Consider the following 25,274-nt stretch of genomic DNA (forward strand, 5'->3'; position numbering starts at 1 on the left):
TAACTTTGATTCAAGAGGGTAAAATGTTATTTTATTGCGTTGTATACAGACGTATACATAATATCATTACAGTACCAGTGAGGGTAATAAAGACAAATGAAAACAAAATTTGAACCAGTTACTTCACAAACACATTGATGGACAAGTTGGCTTTGGCAAACAGGTGACACAGCAAAAGGATTGTGGGAGACAAGTTTTCACCAATGACACAGATAGAAAATCTAAAGAACATCATGTATGCTAAACAGAGGAACAACATGAGTGGTTCCTAAACAGGGTGACTTTGGTTCCATTTAAAAAAAACTACAAAAAGCATAATGGGAATCTGATGACTAGATCTCCGAGCTAAAGTGATCTTTGTGTGACAAATAGTGTTGTTTTTTTTAACACATAATAAAAACAATACAAGAAATGAGACAAAAGCTACAAAACACAGCTGTCATTATGACACACAGACATGCACAGGGGATATCAGACTTCTGAAAGGATGAACTAGCAAAATCATAGAGGTGACGTCTTGAGATCTATCACAGTTGTCTGAGGGTCTCTGCGATGTGCTTCAGCTTGTCTTATACCACCACGACCATGGCAACCAAACTCAGCACACCATTGTAAACAATTCTGAAGGATTTTTCTCATTCGGGTTCTGGAACACTCCCGTCTCCATTTTGTCCCTTGGTTTCTTTTGCCCTTGTTCTTTACCTGCTTTCTTGGTTCCAGTAAAGCCCTTTTTCAATTTAGCTACAAGATGCATTTCTCTTTTGCGACCATTTTAGTAACAAAAAGTGAACTAACAGCATTGGGTCCAGGAAGCTACAAAACAAATAAAAATAACACACAGAACACACTCACACAGCAGTGAGTTAGAACATATGAGAGCTCATACAGCTCCTCTCTCTCCCAATGTTCTCCTTTTGAATTCCTTGTTGTCGTGATTAGAAATATTTTCTTGTAGAAACTTGCAAATATTAAAATAAATAAAAGATTCTTCAGATTCAGTAGAAAATAACACTTCATTGGAAAATGCAAAAGGGGGCGGGATTTTGTTTCACACACACACACACACACACACACACGAGTGGCTAAAACTGTTCTGGTGCAGCGAATGGGTAATCCGCCACACAAACTACACCAGTCGCCAGAGGTATTTACACAAACACACACACACACCCTTCAGAGTGATGTGTGTGTGTGTGTTTGTGTGTGTGAGACTATGTGCATGTGTATTTTACACTCTCAATAAACCCAGTTGACCGGGACCCACTGTGCCTCTGAGCAGAGTTTGTCAACTGCTGCCTGAAGCTTCTCAAATGCATGGTCCAAATTATCATTGACAATGGTCAAATCAAAATAGTGGCTGTACGCCCTCTGGATGCGTGCACTCTCCTCAACGGTCTTCCTCAAGTCCACATCCTGAGAGAGAGAGGGGGGGGGGTGAGAGAGAGAGAGAGAGAGAGAGAGAGATAGAGAGGGGGGGGGAGAGAGAGAAAGAGAGAGGGGGGGAAGAGATAGAGAGAGAGAGAGGGGGGGGGGAGAGAGAGAAAGAGAGAGGGGGGGAGAAAAAGAGAGAGAGAGAAATGGATGGTATTTTTAACAGGTTTGAAATGGTTGATTTTATAACATCAGAGCTCCCTGCTGAAAGAAAAAACAGCTAGAAACCAGCTTATGCTGGTAGCTGGTTTAGGCTGGTTTTAGCTGGTGTTCTTCCAGCTCCTGTTGGTCTTTGCTTGTGTAGCTGGTTGGGCCACCAGGTGGACATGCTGGCGTGACCATCTGAGGAAGCTGGTCAGGCTGTTTTTTTCAGCAGGGCTGTTATTGCAAATTGTATTTTGAGCTCTTCAAATATATAGTGATATAGTATAATGAGATCACATTTACAAGTTGTTCTTGGTCTAGCATCACACGTATGATGTAGTTCAGTATGGCAGTTCATTATCAGTCATATGGGAACTCAAAGCTAATTATCCGAAGGCTCAGTCAGAAGCTTATAGTGATTTCAAAGCTGAAAGGAAAGTTTTAGTTTCAGTAATAAAGGGTCTTCATAATTGTCCAGTGAATGTTTCTTGTTTGTCCAGTGAGATGAGGACTTACTGTGAGTTGCTTGGTAGTGATTCCAGCATCGACCACCGCTTTGTGCATAGCTTTCAGGGTTTCAAACTCAGGCGCACCAATGAAAACAACATATGGCATGAACTCTGATGTCTTCAAGACTTTAAGCGCCTGAAAGAAATAGAGAGAGATACAGAGAGTGAGGAAAGAAACAGATAACAGTCAGACAGACAACAGGCCAGTCCCCCGAGACTGCTGAGAGAACTGACCCTATTAGTAGCCTCAACAGACACACTCACACACACTCACACACACATACACACACACTCACACTCACACTCACACTCACAACCACACTCACAACCACACTCACAACCACACTCACAACCACACACTAACACACACACAGCATGTGGGTTTCACCTGAGGGTTGACGTCCAGGATGCAGGTTCGACCTGTTTCCACCACCTGGTGGATGGACTCGATCTTCGTGCCGTACAGGTTGCCGTCATACTCGCCATGCTCCAGGTAGCGGGCAGCTCGGATGTCAATTTCCATTTCTATCCGTGACACAAAGCGGTAGGAGTGGCCATCACGTTCGTCGTCACGTGACCGTCGTGATGTGACTAGTGCACAAGAGACAGATGGAGAAAGAGTGAGTGCGTATATGAATTACGTATATACTGTGCCTATGAAAAGCATTCACCCCCCTTTGGATATTTCCTCTTTTATTGCTTTTAATGTCCAAGTCACTGAACATCCCCTGTAGATCAGTGAAATCCATCATTAAGAAATGTAAGGAATATGGCAAATGTGCAAATCTGCTTAAAGCAGGCCGTCACCACAAACTGAGGGACTGTTCATGAAGAATAATGGTGGGGGAGGCCACCAAGGCAGCTATGACAACTATGAAGGAGTTAAAAGCTTCAGATGCTCAGATGAGAGAAACTATGCAGACAGCAACTTTTGCCCGAGTTTCCTCACCAGTCAAAGCTCTATGGGTGAGTGGCAAAGCTCTTAATAAATATCGACTAAAGTTTGCCCAAACACATGTGGGAGACTCCCGGGTCAAATGGAAAAAGGTTTCTTGGTCTGATGAGACTGTTACGTCCCTAGCTGTTTGTGTTCCTGCTGTCTCTGTATTTTTCAGAAGCTCCAGCAGGGGGCTTAATTGCTGAACCAGCCCTATATAAGGTGTTGGTTGACGTCACTCCTGAGGCCGGCTCGTTTTTTGGTTCCTCGCAGAACGCCACCGCTGCCTCGCCACGCTACGCTTTGTTCTCCGTTTTCCGCTTTCGCCCAGGTCTCCAGTCCCTCTCAGAGTGAGAGTCTGGGAGAGAGGCCTGGAAATTGGGCGGCTTCGTTTTTGGCCTTCTGGCCTTCACTTGTTATTTGTTTAGAATATAGATTTTTGCATTAATTTATGTTCTAGTTTAATTATAATAAATTATTGATTATTTTCAAGTTTATCCACCGTTTTTTGGCCTTGCTTTATTTAGTTTTGTTATAGTTCCCTGACCCCTAGCAGGGGACATAACAAGACCAACGATGCCATTTTTAGCGGACACCAAGCGCTGCACATCACCAGAAACGCACCATCCCCCTAATTTGAAGCATCATGCTGTTGTGGGAATACATCTCGACAGCAGGCCCTGGAAGGCTTGTAAAGGTAAAAGTAAAATGAATTCAGCAAAATATATGGAAATCCTGGAGGACAATCTGATTCAGTCTGCAAGAGAACTACGACTTGGGAGAAGATTTACTATCCAGCAAGACAATGAGCCTAAGCATACAGCCAAAACTACACAGAAATGGTTTGAAGACAACGAGATGAATGTTCTGGAGTGGCCGAGTCAAAGCCCAAACTTTCATCCTATAGAAAATCGGTGGCTGGACTTGAAAAGGGCTGTTCACACCCGATCCCCTTCCAACCTGACAGAGCTTGAGCAGTTTTGCAAAGAAAAATGGAGTAAAATTGCAGTATCAAGATGTTCAAGCCTAACTGAAACCTATCCACGCAGACGCCATGCTTTAATTGCAGCCAAAGGTGCATCTACTAAACGCTGACTTGAAGTGGGTGAATATTTATGCAATCGCTTATTTTGCATTACATACAGTTTATTTGTAATCAATTAACATTACTTTGTAGAAATCTGTTGTAAACAAATTAAATTGATCAAGATTCCATTTATAAAAGCAGTAAAAGTGGAATTATAGGGGGTGAATACTTTTTATAGGCACTATACAATTCACATATGTATATCTACACGTATATATTAATTTGATTGATTGTCAAAACATTGTGAGAGTGTGATAGTGTGTGAGTGATAGTGTGTGTGTGTGTATGTGTGTGTGTGTATTTCTGTACTCACATGGTACTGTGGTTGCAAAGCGTTCGGGTTGCAGCACCACCAAGCGGTTCTTCAGGCTGCGTCGGCCCACTCCCTGAGCACCAATCAGAACCAGGGTCTTCCTCTGGAAAGGCGGCATCTTTGCAACTTCCTCATAAATCTGCAACTCATGCCTGTCAAACTCTGCCAGAAAAGACACAGGACACAACATAACAAGAAATGGACAAATAATTAAACATCTAATAGAATCTGCCCACTGAAAGTCCTGTTGTAGGCCTATCTACTATAACTATAACCAGCCAACTATAGCAATCATCAGTCCAAGATAAAAATAGTAGTTGCATAATAATAAAAAAAAAACGTCTTAATTGGTCGATGTAGATGACACAGGGAAAATAACAAACTGAACTTCATTGTTCACATTTGACATTGTAGAGGCCCAGTCCTGAGCAAGAGACCAACTTACTAGTACTAGTGAGTGACCTCACCTGCATTTTTGGCTGTGAGATACATCATCTTCTTCTTCTTCTTCCCAGTTATTGTACCACACAGAATACCTATGAGGGGAGAGGATAAAATGTTTCAAATAAATCCCTTGTTCACACACAGTCCTATACCAAAGGGCATGCTTTCTCCCATGCCCTCTACGAGTGTGTGTGTGTGTGTGTGTGGGTGTGTACCTGCCCCATCCCAGTCTTTAGGAACAAACGCTTTTCTCTTTTCTTCCAGGAACTGACTGGGTATCAGACCTGTAGCTCCACCCACAACATGACAAGCCTGGGGAAAGAGGCATACAATCAGATCCTCAATCACGTTTCTGAAAGCTCAAATGCACCAAAATACTGCACGTACCAATGCATGTGCACATTACTAAAACAACAGCAACTCTGCTCATGCTCAGGGAACACTTGCTCCATCAGTAATGTGTCATGGTAACGGCTTCTCTGCCAGAAATACCAGTTGTACACTTTAGATGTTTAAAGGTGCTCTAAGCGATGCTGGGTAACGTCACTTCTGTTGACTTTCAAACAAAACAGAGAGCTAGCTCGCTACTTCCTCCCCCTCCCTCTCGTGCTGCTCCCGTGTAATTAAAACTCTCCTAAACATGCATCTCTTCTGTGATTTGCTGGGACAGTTTGTTATGTTTTTATGGGCTAGGTTTGCACAGGTTGTTTTTGTTGCGGTTTTTGGAGCCAGGGCTGTCCACAGAGATCGCATTTTTTTACAGTGTATTCAGGACACAGACAGCTAGCGGTTGGTTAGGTGATGTTTGCAGTAAGTGACATAAAATGTTTTAGCCTAAAAAACGTGTGGCATCGCTTAGAGCACCTTTAAGAGAAACCTGAAGAGAAAGCTGTGGGGCTCACCTGCCACCAGTTAGGGTCCTCCCTATTAACAATCTGTAGGATGTCCCCTCGCTGGAAGGCTAACCCCGCCTCTCTGCATGGAATCAGATTGTCATTGGCTGGATTGTAGTCAAAGTGAGGCTGCACATAGACCTGTTGGTGGAGCAGGGGAATTACAACATGATATGGAGGGACTGCACACCGCAAAAAAAACATTGCTTTTCAAAAATACATCTTTTATGTAAGTGTCCTTGTATGTGTTCTATGTATGTGTTTTATGTGTGTGTTCTATGTATGTGTCCTATGTGTGTGTTCTATGTATGTGTTCTATTACAAAAAGTATAAAAGAATCATGTAAATACACTTGCGCCTAGCTGTTGAGAGGTCACCTAGATGGCGACCTTTCCTACATCGACCTAGTTCTGTATAATAACATGGTGCAAGTGTCAACATGTGTATGTGTGTGGACATATCAATAGATAGAACATTCAGGAAGTTTCTGCAGTGGAGACGGAGGTGTGAAGTGGAAGTGAGCCGGGTTCCAAAGTAGTGCCTATTTTTCCTGAGAAACAGGATGTTTTGGGCATAAACACCCTCGTCAGCTGTACAAGCAAAACAGTTCTGAGGCTCTGCCAAGACTGCCCGCGCACCCCAGGGGTGCAGACATGCACATTAAAAACACATCAAAAGCAACAGAACAAACATATCGGTGGAACTCATTCAGCAGCCGCTAGAGGAGGAGGGTGTGACGGCCAGGTCGGGTCAGGGATGTGGTGGCGGGGAGTTGGAGGGTCAGGTCAGCATTCTCACCCTTAAGAGTGGGAGCACTACAGTAAGGCAGTACTGCATCATTGCCCCTATTCTAGATTCTTTCATTGTGGCGTGAAAGCGATACAGCGTAGTGGCAGCCAAAAGTGCGATCAAATACCACTAGGCTGAATAACAGAGCACAGTTTCAGCCCCCCCCCCCGGCAGGTTCAGGAGAGGCCTGTGGACTAACTCCAGCCACACAGCTAGTGTATCTGCAAGCTCTATGAGGATAAAAAAAAAAAACACAGTACTGAAATACCACAGGCTCAAATAAACCTTAGTAGTTTTGGTCAGTGCCACGTTGGTGCTGGATATGTTTCACATTCAGTCCGGCAGACACTTGGGATGACCCCGAGTGGACTGCAGAGTTCCAGCTGCCTGGGGAAAAAGAGGCCACAAGCACGAACCGTCAGCTGTCTCGGACCCATCCCCCCCAACACAGCGTGTTCCAGGCAGATGGCTACAACTGGGACAACGCGCTGCTGGAGGTCCAATAAGGAAGGACTGCCTTTTTCTAACACTAACCCACAAATACCACCAACAACATATCAACTGGCTCCATACAGAGACAAACCAGGACCTTGTTTGCACTATCTGACCAAAAAGGCAGATTTTGTACTAGACTGCTGGACACAATGGATTACTACAGACATGTGTGTGTCTGTGCCCCAGATACCCTGTGAAGTGTGCTTAATAGGACTCCCAATGATCTTCTTCTGCCACAAGGCATTATGGGATACCATCTGACATGGTGCCATTTCCTCCTGAGAATAAAACAGTGTGTAGACTTGTGTGTGTGTGTGTTCGGCTTCAGTACAGTACCTTTGGGGGTGTGGGTGCATTTGTATAAATGGCTGTGTGTGTGTGTGTGTGTGTGTGTGTGTGTGTGTGTGTTCTGTGCCGTACCTGTGGAGGTGCAGGGGCATCTCTGTAGCTGGGCAGGATTTTCAGGGTGATGCTTCCGCTGCATTCCTTCAGCATCTCCTGCAGTTCTGTTGGGTTGTTCCCAACATCCTTCCCATTCACCTCCTTTATGATGTCACCTACATGGAGCAAGCCTTGCCTGTCAATCATGCCCCCATGGAGGATCCGTGCGATAACCAGGTCATCTTTCTCCACACGGAATGTCACACCCTTAACACACGCAGACATTCAAAAAAATGCATTAGCATGCACACAAACAGATTAAATTTCAGAAAAACACAGAAAAGATGCAAACACAGCATAGTGCACAGTTGTACTTACAACCTTATAACAAACAGACAGAGATATCAAACAGACATGCACATTAACATAAAAACACTTAGTACACACAGAAAACAAACACACCCACCAGAGGTTCTCCGGCTTTCTTGCGGATGCCAATCATCCTGACCGCGTCTGCCTGCATGAGAGCGCTGTTCACCAGCGCGTCGTTGCTCATGTCCTGCGGGGGAGGGGCCTCATAGCACTTAGATGCCACCATGTCGTGAGCCTCCAGCAGAGACTGAAGGAGTGGATGAGAGAGAGGGAGAGAGAGAGAGAGAGAGAGAAAGTCATACAAGAATCAGAAACAAAGTGTGAGCTGATATGAAACTCAGCAGGGTCTGCTCAAGTGCACCCTCTGTCATATTGCCTGTGGTCTTTCTTTGAGAAACGTAAACATAAATGGCTGCTAATCTTTAAACTGTCACATGTTCCATAACAATTTCAGAATTTTACTTCATGCAGGGGCTCACAAAGGAACTAGTAACCACATTTTGTAACAGGAGCCATTTCCTGCGTACTGAATACGTTTGGCAGGAGTCAGAAATTCCTCTGCATTACTGTGGTTCTCCCCACTTTAGCAACATAGCCTCTTAGTCCTGAATAAAGGCCACTCGCACTCCCTCTCTCCACCACACACATGAACAGGCCCCACCACTCGATGCACTGTTCTTGGGGAAGACCTCTCAATCTGCAGGCAAAACAGATGCCTGCAAAGGGCCCATGATGGTGACTAGCCAGCCACCCACTCATGGCCAGCAGGTTCACTACTGCCTAATGACCAATGGAAAATAACTACTATGGCAAAGGATTGGTCCCATAACCAGGTAATACAGAAGTGAGAAAATGAAATATAATGCATTGTGATAAACATCAGAGAGAAAAAAAACTCTGATCTCTGACTGTGATCTAAGGAATATAGACTGAGAATTGTCCAAGTCACAATGAATAAGTTGATCCAGAAAGCAAAGGAGAAGAGAACAGCAATCAACACCAACCGCCAAAAGCACAAAAAGCATTACAAGAGAACATACATAGTATGGAGCGCCCTTAGGTAGTTCCATCCACTTACATGGGGATTACAAGCATGACACTCAGCAATGAGGTCATGCTTGCACCCCTGTGTACCAAACTGTGGTGCTGAACCAACTTGCAGGACGTCTAAATGATTACAAGTGGTGTAATACACTATTAGGTGGGTAAGAAATGTGTACACGTGTATATGTGTTCTCTCTTTAGTACAACACTATATAGTACCATTGATATACCTATTAATACTAACCATCATGACTTATAACCCACTCTAGAGCTCTCTCTCTTCCCCCTTACCTCACTTGTGAGGTAAACCATTACCAGTCATCAGCCATCCTTGTGAAGTCCCATCCCTGACTGCCCTACCATCGCCTGTTGCTGTCCCCTTGCCCGGACTCCTGGCCTGCACAGCCTAGTGACCCACTACTGGCCCTACGACAACTCCTAATCCCCTTGGACAATTCATTCCCTACACTGGACTATTTGAACTTTCTGACGCTAAATAGGATTCATGCATTATCATACTAGATATGTACCCATCCCACCTCTTTGTAACATATACCTCAGGTGGCTTTAAACACCATGTTCTATTCTTTAAACCTAACTAACCTTTCATTTATCATGTATGCAGACCTTACTGCCCTGTAACTGATCCAAGGCAGGCTGTTGAGTCGACCCTAGGCAAACCCTTGGGTCAGGCCCTTGAGTCATGGATCTGCTCGAGGTTTCTTCCTATATGTATCTCCAATTCTAGGGAGTTTTTCCTCACCCCTGTTACTCATGGGCTCTCTTTGAATGTTTTCACACTCTGTAAAGCGCCATGAGACATGTGTAATGTTTTGCCGCTCTATAAGTAAAATTGAATAGAAATTGAAATTGAAATAGTATACAAGATGCTAATAGATATTCCTGTGCGATGTGCATGTGCTGAGGGAGTGTGGTGGTGATGTTGGGGTTCCTTACCTGGAAGTGGGGTTCCTGCAGGATTTTGGTGAGCTCCGCAGCGCTGTCGTCTCTCACCGTCAGGCCGCTGATGTCTCCCAGGATGTCATTGACCAGCTCCATGTTGTTCTCCTGCACCGCCTCCAGCTTCACGTCCTCCAGACGCTCATGAGCCTGCACACACACACACACACACGCGCGCACACACACACACACGCAGAGAGAGAGAGAGAGAGAGAGAAAGAAAGAAACAGAAAGAAAGAGAGAGAGAGAGAGATAAACAGAAAGAGAGAGAGAAAGAAAGAAAGAAAGAAAGAAAGAAAGAAAGAAACAGAAAGAAAGAGAGAAAGAGAGAAAGAAAGAAAGAAAGAAAGAAAGAGAGAGAAAGAGAGAGAGAGAGAGAGAAAGAAAGAAAGAAAGAAAGAAAGAAAGAAAGGGAAAGAAAGAAACAGAAAGAAAGAGAAAGAAAGAAAGAGAGAAAAAAAGAAAGAAAGAAAAAGAAAGAGAAAGATAGAGAGAGAGAGAGAGAGAGAGAGAGAGAGAGAGAGAGAGAGAGGGAGATGGGTTAATCTACTGCTCACCATGTTTGTTTCTATTGACATTTCATTGGCTACTCTCTTCAGTTTAAGGTTGTTGGCCCCAGTCAGAAGGAAGCGCTTAAACTTCCACATCTTTAAGATAAGTTGCATCAGTATATGTGTATATCACTTAAAAAGCTTTGTTAGCTTTTGCAGAGAAGCAGTTTGTAGAGGTTATTAAAGGTCTTAGATATGATGACCATACAAGGAATTATACTATCAAAAGTATTGTTAGTCTGTTTTAATTTGGGTGGTTCAGGCTGAGCTGTTTGTGCAAGCGTGTGTGTGTGTGTGTGTGTAGATGAGTCTGTTACCTTGGGTTTAGCACACTGACTGGGCTCTTCATGTGTGTGTGTTACCTTAGCGAGTGAACGTACGATTGGGCTCTCCATGATCCCTCGCAGGAAGATCAGGTCCAGGTCTTTGGCTCCGGTGGAGGTGGGCAACCCGCCCAGATTATCCAACACCTGCTGCATAGCTGTGGGGAGATGCAGGGTGGAGGGGGGGGGGGGTCATAAACTCACACACACATAAGCAAACATATCATCTGGCAGGCGAACACACACACACACACACACACACACACACACACACACACTCACACACTCACACACACACACACACACACACACACACACACACTCACACACTCACACGCACACACACACACACACACACACACTCACACACACACACACACACACACACACACACACACACACACACACACACACACACACACACACACACACACACACACACACACACACACACACACACACACACACACACATACACACAGACACCACTGCTGCTTCACTGTGCCGGGATCACTGGTGCAATTCAGTCTGCTCCAAGGCTGCGCTCGAGACTCTGCATATGACTTGGCTGTCACTTGCCCTCCAGTTGGATCTGTGTGTTGAGACAGTTGGCTGGATTGTGTACTTAGTTCAAACCATTCTCTATGAATATCAAAGACTTTGTTGCTGCTGCTGCAAACCTGAGTGTATACATACATACAGTACTGTACATATGGAAGCTGTCTGGACCTAAGACCATAAATGGAATCACCCGACCATAAACCATCATCCGAAAGCCCTTTAAATCCCTCCCGCATGCCCTGCTGCTGTGGGAGGATGAACATGTGTTTGGAGGCTTTGTCTGTGGTGTACGAGTGCAGGACTTTGTCTGTGGTGTGAGATGAGTTCAGGACTCTAGTATCTGGTGACAAGCTTTACTAAACACAACTGCCTGAATATCAACCCTCTCTACTGAACTTCTATGCTGCATAAGGCATAATACTATCAGACCATGGTTACATACAATATCATTCTGTATACAGTATATGTGTGTGTGTGTGTGTGTGTGTGTGTGTGTGTGTTTCATCCTCCACTCTATCCTTTGGAGATTACGCATTCTGTGCGTTCTAGGGTGACCTGACCATAGATGAGAGTTATGCCATTTACATAAAATGCCACCAAGAGTCTGATAACTACATGTTACATGTGCAGCAGTCGTGCCAAAAATGTCTGGCAACTGCTACTTCTTAGAAGTTCACAGGTTTCTGTGAAAATAAACCTTGCTTAATGGTTGGCCAACGAAGTTCAGATTATACATAAGCTAAGGCATGGGCTACATCTCACCTTATTACACAACTGCTGTAGAAACCCAATGCAAATATAACACAATTCATCAGTGCAAACATCCGGAGAGCTTATCAATCAAATTACCATTAGGCTGTGTGGGCTGGGGTTTAACAGTCATCGCATGTAGCCATATTCTACAGAGCAACTGGACAAGATGATCACCGTGATGTGTCAGTGTTCAATTTACATAATGAAACTGCTTTTTTTATCAAATTAATTCATCATATCAAGTTGCCAGATAAGATGTCCAAGTTTTCCATATTACAAAATCCATCCAAACACAAAACAGAGGATGAACACAGAAGTCCAGATCCAGATTTATGAAAGTAAAATGGAGAAGAGCGACATTCCTCTCACAACCACCCAACCAACCACTCTACATCTCACCTGCGTCTAGCAAACCACCCAACCAACCACTCTACATCTCACCTGCATCTAGCAAACCACCCAACCAACCTCTCTACATCTCACCTGCGTCTAGCAAACCACCCAACCAACCACTCTACATCTCACAGTCTGCATCTAGCACATCACTGAAAGAGCAACCAACAGACAAGTTCAAATGTTCTATCTATCAAATGCACTGAAGGGCTCGACGAGAGTCTTCTCCTGCATCTAGCACATCACTGAAAGAGCAACCAACAGACAAGTTCAAATGTTCTATCTATCAAATGCACTGAAGAGCTCGGCGAGAGCCTTCTCCTGCATCTAGCAAACCACCCAACCAACCACTCTACATCTCACAGTCTGCATCTAGCAAACCACCCAACCAACCACTCTAAATCTCACAGTCTGCATCTAGCACATCACTGAAAGAGCAACCAACAGACAAGTTAAAATGTTCTGATCTATCAAATGCACTGAAGAGCTCGACAAGAGCCTTCTCTGGCCGGCACCCACACGTCTCACTCACCCTCGGCGGTGTGGTCCTCCTCGCCCTCAGCGGTGTGGTCGCCCTCGCCGGACTCCTCGGGCACCTCGGCCCCTATGCCCGGCTCCGCCCCATCAGAGAGCCTCTGCTCCAGCGCCAGCACCATGTCAGCCCACAACCCTCGGCACGCGGCTCCGAACGCTACGCTTCAAACCGGCACAGCCCACACCGCTGACCACAGCAACGCACACACAGCCCAGCTAGCCGCACAGATGCCTACAATGCCGCAGCAAAGCAACCGCTCAGGTGGAGAGAGAGAGAGAGAGAGAGAGAGAGAGAGAGGGAGAGAGAGAGGGAGAGAGAGGGGTGGAGAGGTGTGGGGGGGAGGGGTGACCAGCAGATAGAAATTCACGCTGTAAATTGGAAGAAGGGTTGTGGAAAGCAGGCAGAGGAAGAGCTGGAGAGAGGGATGAAGAGTGAAGAGGGGGAAAGGAGGAGAGGAGAGTGGAGTAAAGCGTGAAGGGGGAAAGGTGGAAAAGAGAGACCTAGAGAGAGAGAGAGATAGAGAGAGAGGGCAGAAAGGAAACGACAGACGAAAGCCACTGCGTTGCACAGATGTGAACGTAAATCCAGTCCACACACTGCCTTTAATACTACCTCCCTCGGCGCGCGCACACACACACGCACACACACGCACACACACACCACACACACACACACACACATACTCAATCCCACAATCCTCTCTTGCTGTGTAGGGCTAGTACTTATGTAAGGATTCTTATATAAGAACCACCACTCGAGAGTGTGATAGTGGACTCCATGTCACCCCTCTCCACACATACATGTGCACACAAAAAAGTGAGCCAACATATACCTCCCATTTCTTTCCCTCTACCTTGCACTCTCCCCCTCCCTCCCTCCCTCCCTCTCCCCCTCCCTCCCTCTCTCCCTCTAATGAACATTGTGTACATTGACATCAGTGTGTCATCACACGTGTTAGACCAGAGAGTTCACTACCCTACAGGTCCAGCATTGCCACACTTCAATGCATCAATACAGCCAATCAGAACAATTCTATACTTTCTACCAACGATGTTTAGGAATGAAAGCTGCCCTCTTTGTCAGATACAAGATTCATAAGTACTGGTGGAACGCTAAGATCTCATGGATGCACTGGCTCCTGAGGTTGAGCTGAATGGAGTATCATCAGAGAACTGATCACAGGTCAGCACTGACAATACTACTGCCACACTAGTGCACTTGCACAGATGAGATCTAAAAAGATCTGGCCCTGTGCCCCTAATCTCCATCTCTCTCTCTCTCTCTCTCTCTCTCTCACTCCCCTCCCCCTATCCTGCACGCCGTAAATCCAAGTGGGATTATAATCTTCCCTTAAAAGCCCTACAAAATTCCATCCTAGGCCCTGCCTCCCCAGATTAAATTTCCGGCCCCGCCCATAGTCCCCACTTTGTCCATCAGAGCCTCGAGCTGCACGCGCACGCACACACACACGCGCGCACACACACACACGCGTGCACACACACACACATGCACACGCACACGCGCACACACACACCTTTGTTGCATGTAAATGTTTAATCCAGGTTTTTGGGAGTTAGTTAGTGATTAACTGATGCAGACTCAGAATTTATGACATGTATGTGGTGTCCTGCTGTGGCCTGCCTCCCCAGCCAGCAGTGCTTGTTAAGCTGCAGCTATGTCCAGTTAGTCCACACTTCACCGATTACATGTATATTATGGGGTGGAGATGGGGATGTGTTGTCGGCGTTAGCTGGGCGACATGCTGAAGGGAATCCTCGGGCTGCAGCCCAAACTCAAGCAGCGCCTCTAATCCAGCCCTGACCATCTGACCCCCACGTCCCCATGTCCACCCTAAACACAGACCGACTTTCAGGCTAAACGGACCAATCTAACATTAAACTTTGATAGATAGATAGATAGATACTTACAAAACCTGAATGAATGCACTCATGAACACAGTTTAAAGAAACAAATGTAGCAACAAACTAATTCCAGGGTTCCTACACATTTTCCATTTTAAAATTCCATATTTCTCCAGGCTAAACTTTCCAAACTCCGTGGGAACCATAAATGACTGCAGATTAAGTATGGCCAAGCTCTCGCTGTATTTGGTGACCAATGAGTTTGTGACCTACTTGGTACTCATGACAGTTTGTAGTTTTTTTAAATAAGTTTGGTAACACTTTACTTGAAGGTATCTACAAAAGAGTGACATGACACTGTCATGACACATGAACCCTAACCCCAACTCTAACTTGTCATAAACGGAATGACACTTAATGAGAGAAGTGTTAGGTCATAAACGTTCATGACTTGTTTATAATGGTTATGACACGTTCATGACAGTGTCATGTCACTCTTATGTAGATACCTTCAAGTAAAGTGTAACCATAAGTTTAAATAAAATGGTGTGTGATTTTAAAGAAAATCAGTTAGAGAGCTTCATCTGCTGTGTTCTGACCCACCCATGTTTGTGTGTAAGGTCATGCGCAGGGCATTGAATTAGCAAAATGATTTTGCGAAGTGATTAACATTAGCTTGTGCGTGACTATATCAACACATTGCATGTCAAACAAATTAGACCCCGTAGTGGTAGCCTAGATATTTTTGCTGTACTGGCTGCCTACTTATTTCTAGACATTCTGAATTCTATTTTAGAATTTCTATTTTAGAAAACAGAATAGGAGCAAAAGTTTGGATGCACACATATTTTCCCATACTCTCTTTTTTCCCCCACACTTATCCAGACCTAGAAATGACTAGAGGAACCCTGCAATTCAACTAATTAGCCTAACTCATCATGCAAATATGCCAATCAGGTCTTCCTTGATAAGCAGCTGCTCCTTAGCCTACAAGCCAGGGGATCCCTCCAGCACATTAAGCAGCCTCTAACTGTGATCAGCCAATAGCATGGCTACTACCTGTGATCATGGCTGCTGTATACTGGGTGGGACTTCAGCTGTGAAAAAAACACCATATTATCATTCTGATGCGACCTGAAAGAACCATCTATCCTGAATGACGTTTAAGTTAAGTTACAGGTTTTAAGGCTCTAAGGCATTACATACCACTAAGTAAGCTTTCTGTTCACACGTGCACACACAGACAGACAGACACACACACACACACTCACTCACCTGCGCCAGACAGAGCCCCAAACCCTTGGTATACCTTCTATGTGCAGATCATCCGTTGACCCAAGCACCAAGTCTACAGCAGAAAAAAGAATGTTTTAGTCAAGAACAGAGACACATACACACTTTCGTGTTCCCCTGAACTCCCTTTCTCTTTCTCACAAACCCAAACACCCACACACACTCCTTGTACAGGGTGGGACGGAATTGCAGCCATTGTCTAGCATAATCACTTAAAATGACAGAGGCTCATTGTGTCTGCAACAATTCGGACACTGACCCACACACACAGACCCACACACACAGACACACACAAACCCACACACACAGACCCACCCACTCGCACACACACACACACACACAGTGAATATCATCACATAACTACAATTACAACCAACACCAAGGAAAACCAGCCACATGCGTTCAGCATAAACACAGGTCGACAGAACCACATAACAAGGCCACATTAACCAATCCCAAACTAACTTGTCAAGGCTGGCCCGTTTAGTCACAGATTACATCTATAATTAAGACAATCCATCTCTTTGTAGAGCTCTGTCTCTGGCAGTATGCTTTTCACAGTCTCTCTACACAACCCTACTCTACTTTGCACACTTTCTATGGACCTACCTGCGAAGCTGCATCAACAGTCTAACAATCTTTGCAAAGAGTGGATGTGTTTCTGGTTCTCTCTCTTGCTCTCTCTCTCTCTGTATGTGTGTGAGAGAGTGAATCAGTAAATATTTCACCCTCCCACAGTCACTTGGACTAATGAGCATCTGAGAAACAGAGGCAATCCCAGAATGGAGTTGTATTAGAGTAAATTAATATCCGCTTCTTGCTCTCGGTCTCTCCCTCCCTCTACTTCCTGTGTATGTTTATGTATGTGCACATGTGTGATAGGGTATGAATTTGATGTGCAAGTGGGAATGTATGTAGAGAAGTTTCAAAGTGTGTGTGTGTGTGTGTGTGTGTGTGTGTGTGTGTGTGTGTGTATGTGTGAGTGTGTGTGAGTGTGTGTGAGTGTGTGTGTGTGTGAGTGTGTGTATGCACACGCATTTAACAAAGAATGTTAATGGCTGCAAAGCCATTCAGTCCCCTGTTTATCCAATTATCCACTTCAGAGAACATGCAACACCACACACACACTAACACACACACACACACACACACACACACACACACACACACATACACATACACACACACACAATAGTAGTTCTGAAGAAGTGACAACTGCTTTTAACTGTGTCTAACAAACTCCAACACACAAAAAAGTGAGTCATATTCAGATCAATGACAAACATGTGTGTACTCAGTAAAGTAACTGACCTTACTTTCACATACTCACACACACACACACACACCTCTGCAACCAATGGATGAGGACTAAATGGGTGGAGGCAACTGTGCTGGTTGCCAGGCAGCCAGTGGACAGACTGAGTGTGTGACGGATTAAAAGGGATCAGAGGTTCACAGTGTGTGTCTGCTCCCCTCATAACATCTGTGTGTGTGTGTGTGTGTGTGTGTGTGGTTGATGACTGCATGTACACTTACAATGCTGCACACTAGTTTGGAATGAAGAAAATATTTCAGACAGAAGCCAGCCAATGTGTCTGAATGCAATTCTGAGCAGTAGTATTAGGCTACAGTGCTTGATGAATGTTCACACTATTTGCAACATCACTGAAATGGTAAGGCATTTGCAACAAATGTCTGAAAAACTAGCAGTTTTTATCACAACACAGATGCTATAAACATCACTGTGCCATTATTATGACCGCCGCTAGCGAAGCGGTCATATAATGATTGTCAAAGTTTTTTTTTCTTTTTTTTTTTTTTGTCATCTACTTCCTGAATTTTTGGTCAACGATACCTGGGACACCGAAACACCGGTGCACATGAAATTTGGTGGGTATGTAGCCCCACTAGACTTTTACGGAAAAATTTTGTTTCGTCCCCGGGGGCCACTCCCCCCCCCCCCGTGCTGGGCCCCCCGAACCGCAAAAAAAGCACTACCTGAACCGTGGCACTGAGGATGAAGAATCTTTTATGGTATGTTGGTCTCAAGGGCCCACATCAACCTGGCCCATAATCACTAATTTGTGATTTGCACCCCCCGGTAAAAATGAAAATGCAATATCATTCTGCTTTAATCGCCCCTATCTTCAGTTAAGATGTTCAGAACTGCACCAAATTTTATGTGTATGATTGACCTGGCATTCTCTGGGGGTATGCCACGTTTTGTAGAATCTCATCCATGGGGAGGGGTCTAAAAAAATGTAGGTTATGTGTACATTTAGTGACTGTACACTCATTGGCCTGTAGATGGCGGTGCACACATATACACATGCACACACACACAGGCACGCACATACTATCGGTATTAGAATGGCTGATACATAAATACAAATTCAGTAGGATTAAAAGAAAGCCAAATATTCATCATCATCATCATGGCTGCATTTCCAGTATTGGCGATACGTAGTCGTTTGTCCACTAGATGGTGCATCGTTGCAGTGAGACGTCATTTTGTTGGAAGTTAAAAGTGGGTTGGAAAAACAATGGACGCTTCCTACAAGGACTGTAGTTTACCGCAGAGAACGTCTAATAAGGATAGGACGATGTTCACATGAAATGTAATTCCCATTTCTTCTTGAAGCCGAAATAAATCTGAGAATGTTTATCGGACATGCTTGGTTTTTACTGCAGGTACGTTAATCTTATAATATCAATAAGGACCTAGGTACAATAATGTTACCGTTAGCGTTGGTTGAGTGATGGAGGCCAATTTGATTGATTGCATTTGTAGAAAACTATAAATGCGGTTATACCAAGCAAATTGATAGTAGCACTGTAATTGTATCTTTCGACTGTCATTTGTTGCACGTGCTACAAAAATCATTCTGTGCAATGGAAGATTTACCAACGTTACACCGGTCTGATACAGTTTTGCCTATACATGCGTGAGACTGAGACGCCTGTTTATTTGTTTTAAGTGCGTGCAGGGTGTGAGAGGGGAATCGATGTGCTTTGATTCCAGCTTGGTAGTTGTAGTCTGTGAGATTAAAAAGCAGATGTGTGTGAAGTATCCAAACAATGACACCTTCATTTCATTATGGCTGCTTTAGCAACACACCTTAAGCTACTGTGTAGTGGGTCCCATTTAGAAGTGGCTACTTCATTCGCGCTTTCCTTGACTCATGGAGCTGCGTGAATTTTTTTACAACTTTTCGCCACGATATGGCAGTTTAAGTCCGCTTGATACTGTAAGCCATTGGTTTCCAAAGGAGATTTTATTTGTGTCGCCATCATAGCCTTTTGACAATTTATGTTGTAAATAGGCCTACCTTATAGGCCTACCTGTAGCTTAGGGAAGCTAACAGCTTTCTATTAGGGGTCTAGTTTGTTAGTTACAGTTTTTTCATAACTCTCTGATGCATTTTTGCATTTAGAATAGCCAGAGCGTGGATATCTCAATCAGAAAATTAAACAATATTGGGCGCCTATGGACTAGGCTGGGTGAACCCAGCCTGATCTGCCCGCTATTTATTTTTTGATTTCTTAAAAGATTGAGCTTGGTCTGGTGAAAGACAGACTAGCCATGGACCTCAGTTACACAATGCAAGGGAACATGAATCAGCCTATATATCAACATGAATGAGCCTATATTTGCACGAACAATAACGGACAACAGCTCTTCAACTTTGCCCCGTTAAAATGTGTATGAACAGTCTAGCGACGCATTTCATCAAGGCCCATTTGGACATGTCAGTTATTTGCACCACTGGTTAGATGTAAAACAGCATTTCGTTTCAGACTACTGTTACTTAATTTGCGCATTGACAATAACGTTTCAGACTTAATTTGTGCATTGACAATAAAGTATCACATGAACTAAAGATGACTAAAATCTTATGTAGAAGAAGAAACATTCACAAAAAATCCATCCATCCAAAAATGACCTTTGTTTTTGATAGCTGTTGAAAACGGCATGGAACTGACAGAGATGTTTTTTTTTATTAATAAATAAATAAATAAATAAATAAATAAATAAAAACATAACATTATGCTGATACCTTTTGCTTTTCCCAAATACAATGTACAGGTGTAAGTGACCTTTCATCAATCCAGTTGCAATGGATGAACTGTGATGAACTGCCCTACTTGTCATTGTTTAGAGATTTTAAAGGTTTTATAACAATGCTACAACTTCTTTGGCTATTCTACAATCTATTCACCTTTTCAGCGCCAGAAGGCTACTTTCTGTGCAGCCGCACACACATACAGGCATGCCAAACAAGCATACACAAAAGTTTCAAGAGTGGGGGATGGAGTAAAAGAGACAAATTGAAGTGTGATTTATTATCGCGGAACGGATGTACAGTACTGAGCGGCGGTCATATTTTGTACTGCTATGCGGTACATCTAGTTATTATTATTGGGCCTTACACAGCCCTACAAGACAACGCGGTACTTAACAGGGCAGACAAGCAGTTTGTCATAATCACACAAATCATGCAATTTTGGTAGACCCCATATGAAAACTCTGTATAAATGTCTTTGAATTCTATTCTTGCAACTCCTCAATCAAAAGGACACAAGACTAAAAATCACCCCAAGTATAGTTATTTCCTGAAGTAAAGGGTAGCACGTTTTCTCTTTGTAGGTAGTTTAATTGTCTTGGCAATGTACCAGGACATATTAAAATGACATGAGCAATGCTGAGGACGACCAAGGGAAAAGGGGATACAGCACTTAATGATCCATTAAGGAGGTTAAAGAGATCATGCTGCTGAAACCATTTGTTCTTGTTGGCTTTGAAATAAGATACCGTATGTCAGTGTGACTATAGTGAATGTACTGTACCAGGCTTTTCAAATTGGACTGTTCCCTTCCCTACTTGTAATGGCCACAGAAAGGAAATGGTCATAGAACACAGGAATTAAAATGCCATTTAAATTTAAATTAAAGAAGTTAAAGAAGTGTATAATTTCTACATCACATTGCTCTATATTTATTATGTTCTTTCCCCTGTTTGCAATCTAGAAATACACCTGGAAGATGCCTAAAGATGTTGGCCAATTATAGTGCATGTAATGTACCAGTAATAGAGTGCATGTAAATGTTATCAAAATAGTAGCCTTTTTTCCTATAGGGTTTTCAGAGCATGCACATCATGAGAAAAATGAGCCAATATTATATATATATATATATATATATATATATATATATATATATATATAAAGACTAAATAACAGCATCTCAAGGAATGTTATAAAACTAAAATGATTGAAAAGTGTGTAGCAAGGCTCCTTTAACCTGATAGTGCATAAGCAATGTTCCAGAGTATTGTTGTTCTGGCACGCACCCATTAATATTGGGTCACGATTGTTTTTTGGGAGAGCAATCATTAGTAGGCAAATTTTCATGACCACCCAATCAGAACTGTACAAAAAGTGGGCCTATGTATCATCACCTTTAGTGTATTGGCCTTAGCGGCCGGTCCAAAATCTACCAGTCTGCTCAAATTGTGAGCCTAGATTGGAGCACTGAAGCACAAAATAAAATAAAACAATAATACTAAAACAGCTCAAAAACAGTGTTTGGACTGGAGAACACATGTAACAAGAGGAGCTTTACTATCTGAAATTTCTGATAATACAGTGCATGACTCACATCACCTGGCTTGCAAACTTGTCCTGGGTTGCAAACTTGTCTGCAATTCTCTTCTCTTCTTCTGTGTGTGTGTGTGTGTGTGTGTGTGTGTGTGTGTGTGTGTGTGGTATGTGTGTGTGTGTGTGTGTGTGTGTGTGTGTGTGTGTGTGTGCACACGTGCGTGTCTATGCACATTGTTGATGGTCACTTTCCTTCCTGCTTAAAATTTGGCGTACCAATGTTTCCTGACTCACTCACTCACTCACGCTCTGAATGCCTGGGAATCACTCAGTTACTGACAGTGAGGCGGATTCTGCAAGGAAACCGTGAACTAAGAGCCAACAAGCCAAAACGACCACAAAAGAGGCCTGTTGTGAACCTAATGAGTTCATACACGTACACACACTCTCATATCCAATACAAGAGGGGCGAGAGGAGGGGGTTGTCTAGAGGTAGCCTAATGTACCCGGCCCCCCACCCCCAATACACACATAGACACACGCTGCATATATGTAGGTCAAACTGCATGGCCAAGTGCCCAAGCATAAGAGGATTAGGACATCAGAGCAAATATAGCCTATGGGTGATGCATTTATGAAAGATCATTATCAATGTAATTGACAAAACAATGACACAACATTGCCTCCAATAGAGGAGGTAGAAATTATGTGATTTTTTTAAGCGCTAATGTCTCCCTCACAGACTCATCTCCGCTCAGCAATATTTGAGTAGTGTGTGACATAACACGTCACATGACCTTCCGTTGTTCTCTAGCACCTTCCTCCAGGGTCTGCAAGTGTGTGTGTGTGCGCATGTGCTAACTTTTGTGTATGTATGAAGAGATGTTTTGAATTTAAAAAAAAAAACTTTCATATAGGCCTTGATAGGAATAGGAATGCATCAGAGATATATTTGAGGGAGGAAAGAAAATTACGCTACATTAATATTTGCCTTTGTCCACGGCAAGCCAAAGTACAGCAAAATACAGTACATGCACTGTTTATTACTATGAACTTCCAGGGAAACTGAATGGATCAGCTACATTTTTAGCACAAGAGTTCTAGACTGTTGTTGGTATTAATCATAAACTCATGAAAAATCAAAGCACTGTCCATGTTGTTTTTTGAAGGCATATGCACCGACACTTGAGCTCAGGCACAATTAGTTGCAATAGACCTAGGTATATCCGTAGACCCAAACCCAAGCAACCCAAATGGATTCAACTTAACGTTCACCCAGCAGTAGGCCTACAGCAAAGATAAAACTTGAGTGTCTCTTTATTATTTGTTACTATGTCGGCATACAGGGGCGAATCTTCTAGGCCTACACGAACAAGTCCAATCGTCTGATAAATAAATGCAAAGACGAAGGTCCAAAAATCCAATGATCCACTTGTGTGTGTGGTATAGTGGGTATAAACGACTGAAGTCCCTCCCTTTAGGATCCCCGGAAACGCACGTCATTAAGGCGAAGGGGGTTTCCCCAGCACGCGCCACCTGGTAGTGAGTACTCACAAACTCTACGCGTTAATCCAGCTCATTATAAGGACCGCGGAGCTTTCAGTTCGGACTTGAGCACCCCACCTTATGGTAGACTAATTTGGCTACACATACAAACAGCTGTATGGGCCTTACCCTTTTTGTCTGGATTGGTCAGAGAGTGATATGAAGAAAACAACGTTAACGTTAAGTTATTGTTCCAACCAAGAGCAGACAAAATCTGCTGGACACAAGCAAACATCAATTGCTGCAGTTTACCCAAAGCTGTTTTTAGTAGCTTGTCCAAACATGTGAACGCACACGCCCTCTTGTCCGGAAAGTATTTACCGAATCGAAGGACTGCCTTTTAAAGCTTCGTGTGCCTACGCAGAGTGCCAAGAGCAGTCGCATGCGAGCTCGAGAACACATCTTAGGGCAGCATGATTGTTAGCCAATTACAGACATCCTGCCACACGTGCGCCATATTTGACATCCATTCAAAGCACAGTTAGTGACTGGACAGGGAAACACTATTTATAATCTTGCGATTGAGAAGCAGGAAACACTATCTCTCCCTTTTTCAACGCAGTTTATGGGGACCATGTCTCCGTAAATTCCCCAGCTATGCGCCATCTGAGGCTATACTGCTACGATTACCAAAACGGCGTTAACGCATAGGTTAGCGTCACAAAAGTGCTCAATAATCACTGACCATAGGCTACTTTTCTTCTGCACTCGGATCAAACCCTGTTCATCGTGCAGGTGTGACATTCTGAAACGAGTAAATAAGTACCTGTAAATGCCAGCGTGGGTTATACACTTCTCCCGTCCTGGTGACCCCTCAGCGCAGAGATCCCGCAAGCTAGCACCAAACTCGACGGCGTTACACACAATGTCAATCAAACACACAGGCACCACCCATCTGAAAATGTCACAGAATTTAGACCAATCACAGCCAAGTGAAGCTAATAACAACCCCCTCGCACCCGCCCCATCACGACCTTATCGTGGTCTTGCCATGTATCACAGATTTGCACGACAAAATCTACTATGATTTCTCATGCTATCCAATCATACTGACTTATGTGTCTCAATGTCTCCAGTTAGTTCATGGAGTCGTGGTAAAAGTGGAAGCAAAACTAGACATGTTTATCGGGACAGCCCAATGCTTGAGAAGAAAAAAGAGCTAAAATGGACTGAATGAATTAAAGGAACAGAAAGTAGACACAGGCCTGAAATGCTTCAGTACAAGGCATAGGCTACCAATATCAAGACATAATTTTGCTAAAAGTATCACTCACTGTTGTCCAAAACAATCACTGAATAGTATGCCAAAAGGTTAAATAACAATCAACTGTAAACATATGCCAAAAGGTTAAATAACTGACAGAGAAAGGGAGTGCAGAGGTTGCTTGATGATAGAATGGCAGGTAAAATACTATTACACATTATTGTTGGGCGGGGGGGGGGGGGGGGGGGGGGGGCTTTGAAAGAGAATAATACAGAAAGAGAATAATATTTAATCTACAGTGCAGAGGAGCCCTTATCAAGGAATTACTACTGCATCTGTAGTAGTGCAGACATTACTACTATTATAGATCTGTGTCATTTGCTATTGTTCGTGGTTGGTATGTGATGGCTATCATTTACTGTATGCCTGATAGCTTGGGAGTAGGGAGACTAGGCCTATTATCTTGGCGGCAGTGTGTGATTTTTAATGGGTTTGTTTTTGGAGGTGACGGCTAACATTGTGAAGAAACAGGGGGAGCAGGATGAGTTGAATTATGCTTTTGTAAAGCAACAGCAGGAGGTGGGAGGGGGGCAGCAGACAGAGCTTTCAGTTTGCCGTTTTGCTGTGCATGATTCTGGGTGGCAGTGGTTGGATTATGTTGAGCGTGGAGCTGAAGTTGACATAGAGGACTGATGCGAAGTTGCAAGTGTCTGTGTGTGCTGAAGGAGGGATTGGAGAGGGCAAGCCACTGCATCCTCCACTCCTTGTTTGGGTCTGTATGCAAACTGATATGCCTCTAGCTGTGGTCTGATGGATGGCAGGATGTGGTGAAGGATAATTCATTTTTATAATTATTGG

The 25,274-nt window shown here is 43.7% G+C and overlaps 1 protein-coding gene across 3 annotated transcripts; it reads right to left on the reverse strand.

The window, feature by feature from the left end:
* Window positions 1–10: 10 nt before the first annotated feature.
* pals2b (protein associated with LIN7 2, MAGUK p55 family member b) lies at window positions 11–24,068 on the reverse strand. 3 transcript variants are annotated; one of them, XM_076301427.1, is made up of 13 exons: window positions 23,979–24,068; window positions 16,053–16,125; window positions 10,731–10,831; window positions 9,797–9,949; window positions 7,890–8,042; window positions 7,463–7,690; window positions 5,768–5,899; window positions 5,081–5,177; window positions 4,889–4,957; window positions 4,422–4,583; window positions 2,473–2,675; window positions 2,092–2,220; window positions 11–1,413 (listed from the first exon to the last, which is right to left on the reverse strand). In XM_076301427.1, exons 3-13 carry the CDS (start codon window positions 10,827–10,829, stop codon window positions 1,237–1,239), a joined length of 1,602 nt encoding a protein of 533 aa, XP_076157542.1. In that variant the 5' UTR covers window positions 10,830–10,831; window positions 16,053–16,125; window positions 23,979–24,068; the 3' UTR covers window positions 11–1,236. The 3 variants fall into 3 exon arrangements, with proteins under 3 accessions (XP_076157542.1, XP_076157540.1, XP_076157541.1); XM_076301425.1 differs by having other exon boundaries at window positions 10,713–10,831; XM_076301426.1 differs by lacking the exon at window positions 16,053–16,125 and having other exon boundaries at window positions 10,713–10,831; window positions 23,979–24,064.
* Between the last annotated feature and the right edge of the window lie 1,206 nt (window positions 24,069–25,274).

This window comes from Alosa pseudoharengus, unplaced genomic scaffold (assembly GCF_046254945.1).
Source record: "Alosa pseudoharengus isolate Yale_2024_CS ecotype anadromous, Long Island Sound unplaced genomic scaffold, YU_APseudo_1.1 YU_APseudo_1.1_scf_23, whole genome shotgun sequence".
In the NCBI taxonomy this organism is placed as follows: Eukaryota; Metazoa; Chordata; class Actinopteri; order Clupeiformes; family Clupeidae; genus Alosa; species Alosa pseudoharengus.